Below are 3744 nucleotides of genomic sequence, written 5' to 3' on the forward strand. Positions count from 1 at the left end.
TGGCGGCGGGCGCTGCGACGTGGCGACGGCAGGGAGCCGGAGCTGTGCGGCGACGGCTTCTTGCCGGCTGCGCGACGGGCGTCGTGGTGGCGGAGCGTGCTGGGCGGCCAGTGGCGGCGGATGGTGCGGGTCAACGCAGCTCTGCCAGATCTAGCTGCGTCGCGACGCGGGCTGCGGGCTGCGAGGACTGCGGACGGCGCCGTGGGGTGCGGCGGTGGTCGTCCGTGGCAGCGGTGTGGCCTTGGCTGGTGTCCGGGACGGTGATGCGTGCTTGGCGGCGGCGACCCCGTTCAGCACCATTTTGGTCTGGCAGGCGTGTGGGCGTCGGGCGGCGCAGGGGCGGGCTGCGACCTGGTGTGGTCGTGGCCATGACCGTGGCCCACGGCAGCGCGCTAGCTGCTGCTGCTGGCGGCGGTGGTGGCAGGTTGATTGCGGCGGCGGCCAGATTTTTCTAGCGTCGGCCCGTCTGTAGGCTGCCTGTATCGGCCTTCGACCCCTCTCCTCGGAGTCCGTTCGCTTCTCTCACCGGAGGGCTGGCCTTCTCCCGGCTGCGGTCCATCATCCGTCTCGCACCCGGTGACGTAGGACCGAGCTCGTCTCGCGCCCGGCAGCAGGACCGGCTCATCTCGCGCCCGGCAGCAGGACTACGCTTGTCTCGCGCCCGGCGGCAGGACTGCGCTCGTCTCGCGCCCGGTGTAGCAGGATGGCTCGATGGAGGCTTGTTGTGGCCGGCCTATTGGGTCTCGGCGTTGGGACCGGCCAGGGGTGTGAAAGGCGGATCCTTTCCGCCCGTCTCTGCAGTGGAGGTAGCGGTGGGGCGCGGGGGACTTGGTGTCAAGGTCTTGGATTCCGGGGCGGTGGCCCTGGTGGTGGTGGCGCGGTGCTCATGGGCAGAGCTCGTGCCTCGGTGTTGCCCGGCTATCACGGCTGTGTGGGCGGCGTGGTAGCCGGGGTGTGGCGTTCGGTGGCGGTGAATGTTGGCCGGGGTGAAAACCTACTCTATCTTCGGACGGACTGGCGACGGCGAAGATTGCTCCCTTCTTGAAGGCGTCGCCGCGGCTATCACTGCCCGTCGTGGTGCTCCAGGGGAAACTCTGATCCTCGGATCGGGCGGTGGCGACGCTCCGGTGCCGTATCCTTCCTGAAGGCACCGCCTTGGAGCCCACGGTTCGTCATATGCGGCTTCACTTCTTCGGATGAAGCTCCCGGCGGCTCTTGTAGTGCTAGGGTGTGTGTTGCTGCGCTCAGCACCTATGTCCTATGTATCCTGCCTCGAGTGCGTGTGTGTGTTTGTGATGGGTGAGTGCGGTTGTACCGGGCACTGTGGATCTTTGCTTTATATATAAAGCAGGGCGAAAGCCTTTTTCAGAAAAAAAAAGTATTTGGCCTAAAGCTCTAGATTCAACCACTTAGTGAAATTACACTTATAACATTAGGTGGCTACGGCCTATGGGTCTTTTCTCAAAAATCAGACAGGAATACATAATTGTAATGTTAACAGAACAGCAAATTCCTTGTTTACCATAGATTGTACAGGTCATGTCATAGTAAGAAATTAAACCAGCGGATAGGCAAAAAAACAAGTATTACAGAAATTATCACAAGGAACACTCTTGCTTAAGCAAAATAATGCTCTTTACCAACCATACAGGAGATGCCATAAAGATCAGAACAAGGAAGAGTTTTGGAATCTCAAACTCGGTTTCACACACCTGGTACAAGAAGAGAAGTATTCCATGGGCAAGATGGACCCACCGAGGGGGAGCTGTGTCAAGGTGGGGTGAATAAATCTGTGAAATTAGAGTCATAAGTGGAAAACAAGACATTTACATAAAATGTGGAATGCATCATAAGGTGATAACGTCGGGATATTAGTCGCAACATACTTAACAGCTCTCCAAAATAACAAAAAAATAAATTAAGCAAGATACTCACATAGCTAAGCAGCGAAGATGTAAGTAGAAACATAAATCCCATGAGTGTGATCTGAAAATGGAAAGGATCACCACAGATTGCTCCAAATGAAATGGACCGAAGGAAGAATTGACAATTTACTGATCAATCTCTTACCATGTTTGGTCTATACGTTGGTCGATACATGCAAACGTGGAAAATTATAAATTAGTTCAAGAGCTCTGGTGAAAAGAATAAAAATTGAAAGCATTTATTTTCTGTTTGCACAAGACTACAAATCTATTTCCTTGGATTATAGAATGTTGATATGTAGCACCAAGAAGGTGTAAGATCTCAGTTCTCTGACCATCCTAACGATGTAGAGACTATGGCAGCAAAGAAATGTGTGTGTTAACGAGTACCCTTACTGCCAGGACCTAGTAAACAAGATCTTCAGCGAGGAAGATCAGTGGAGGTTGGCAGGCTCCAAACATTTTTCACATGGTGGTTGTGTAGCTTTTGCTCCATTTGGGTGTTCGTCTTCTAATATGAAAGACAGTGTTTCGATGCGTGTTCAAGAACAAAAAAAGGTCTAAGATCAATCTTGCTAGTTATTAATCTTTAAGATGAAAACAGGAATATCAAGTTTGATTGGTCACCCATTGTTCAAGCCCAATCACTTGGCCATTTTTCATACAAGTTAATCAAAAAATCATAGTATAATTTACAGGTAATGAGGTAAAGAGATGTCACACTCTACAGTAGGCAGGCATGTAACTACACTTCCTTTGTTCAGAGTAACTGACATGGCAAACCACTGATGACACCTAACAAGTTAAAACAGTAATATACAGACAAATTGTCAATCCTTTCAGTTTAGGGAGTTTGTGAAGGCTTCAGTCATATTAGCCTGCCTCTCATTAAGTTACTGTGTTTGGAGCAACTGGCATGCAAAGCACTGCCCACTGACAGCCTGATGAGTCACAGTAATACACAAACAAATTGCCAATCCAAACAGTTAGGGAGTTTGAGATACCCTCAAGGCTTCAGTCATATTAACCTGCCTCTCATTAAGTTAAGTGCCTGCCTCTCTTCAAATGTTCCTTCAAAGCAAGCTTGTGACGCGTCACCCCCGTTCCCCAACCCACAAATTCGACCCTCTTCAGCGCATCTAATCTCCAATGACTGACTAAAACCACAGCCATCTACTCTAACCAGTAAGTAGGGAGGAGGAGGAGGAGGGGGAGGATGGGGGACTCACGGCATCCAGAGCGGGAAGAGGGTGACGCAGCGGCTCCAGAAGGGCTGCAGCACGTACTTGGCCACCACCGAGTGGTCCTGGCCGCTGTACCTGTAGCGCTTCAGCGTCTCCACGCCGTGCGCGCCGATGTACACCATCTCCGGCGCGGCGGCGGCGGCGGCGGGCGGGGGCTCGGGGGGTCGGCGGAGGGGTTTGGGAGGGCTCTGGATGGAAGGCTCGAGAGGAACGCTGGATCGCGATGCGATGCGGCGTGAGCCGGTTGGTGGGCTTGGCGAGGCGAGATCGGTGAGGGAGGCGGAGAGGGGAGTCGGGAATCCGATGGCGTGGCGTGGTGGGATATTCGAGTCGACCCAACACGACGACACGCCGTCAGGTCGGCCAAAGGCCCCACCACTTTTGAGTGCAACGCACGGAGCTTTTTTTTTTCAAAGCCACGGAGCCTTTTCGGGTTCGGGCGTGGCCGCCACCTGTCCCTCCGGTCTTTTTATTGCTGGCCTTTTCGTTTCAGGGAGAAGCACTAGTCACAAATTCAAACCCTTTTCTCTTCAGCTACGGTTTTCTTAAGAAAATCGCTTTCTCCGATGTTGACG

The 3744-nt window shown here is 53.0% G+C and overlaps 1 protein-coding gene across 2 annotated transcripts in view; it reads right to left on the bottom strand.

Moving 5' to 3' along the window:
* LOC123155757 (choline/ethanolaminephosphotransferase 1) overlaps window positions 1–3484 on the bottom strand; it is a 9732-nt gene extending 6248 nt beyond the window's left edge. Inside the window, exons 1-4 of one of the 2 annotated variants that reach the window (XM_044573892.1) lie at window positions 3155–3468; window positions 2071–2080; window positions 1936–1986; window positions 1713–1790 (exon numbers count right to left, since the gene is read on the bottom strand). In XM_044573892.1, the coding sequence (XP_044429827.1) occupies window positions 1713–1790; window positions 1936–1986; window positions 2071–2080; window positions 3155–3291 (276 nt within the window). In that variant the 5' untranslated portion in view covers window positions 3292–3468. Of the gene's footprint in view, window positions 1–1712; window positions 1791–1935; window positions 1987–2070; window positions 2081–3154 lie in introns of both variants that reach the window. The other variant, XM_044573893.1, reaches the window with a different exon arrangement.
* Between the last annotated feature and the right edge of the window lie 260 nt (window positions 3485–3744).

This window comes from Triticum aestivum, chromosome 7B (genome assembly GCF_018294505.1).
Source record: "Triticum aestivum cultivar Chinese Spring chromosome 7B, IWGSC CS RefSeq v2.1, whole genome shotgun sequence".
NCBI lineage: Eukaryota > Viridiplantae > Streptophyta > Magnoliopsida > Poales > Poaceae > Triticum > Triticum aestivum.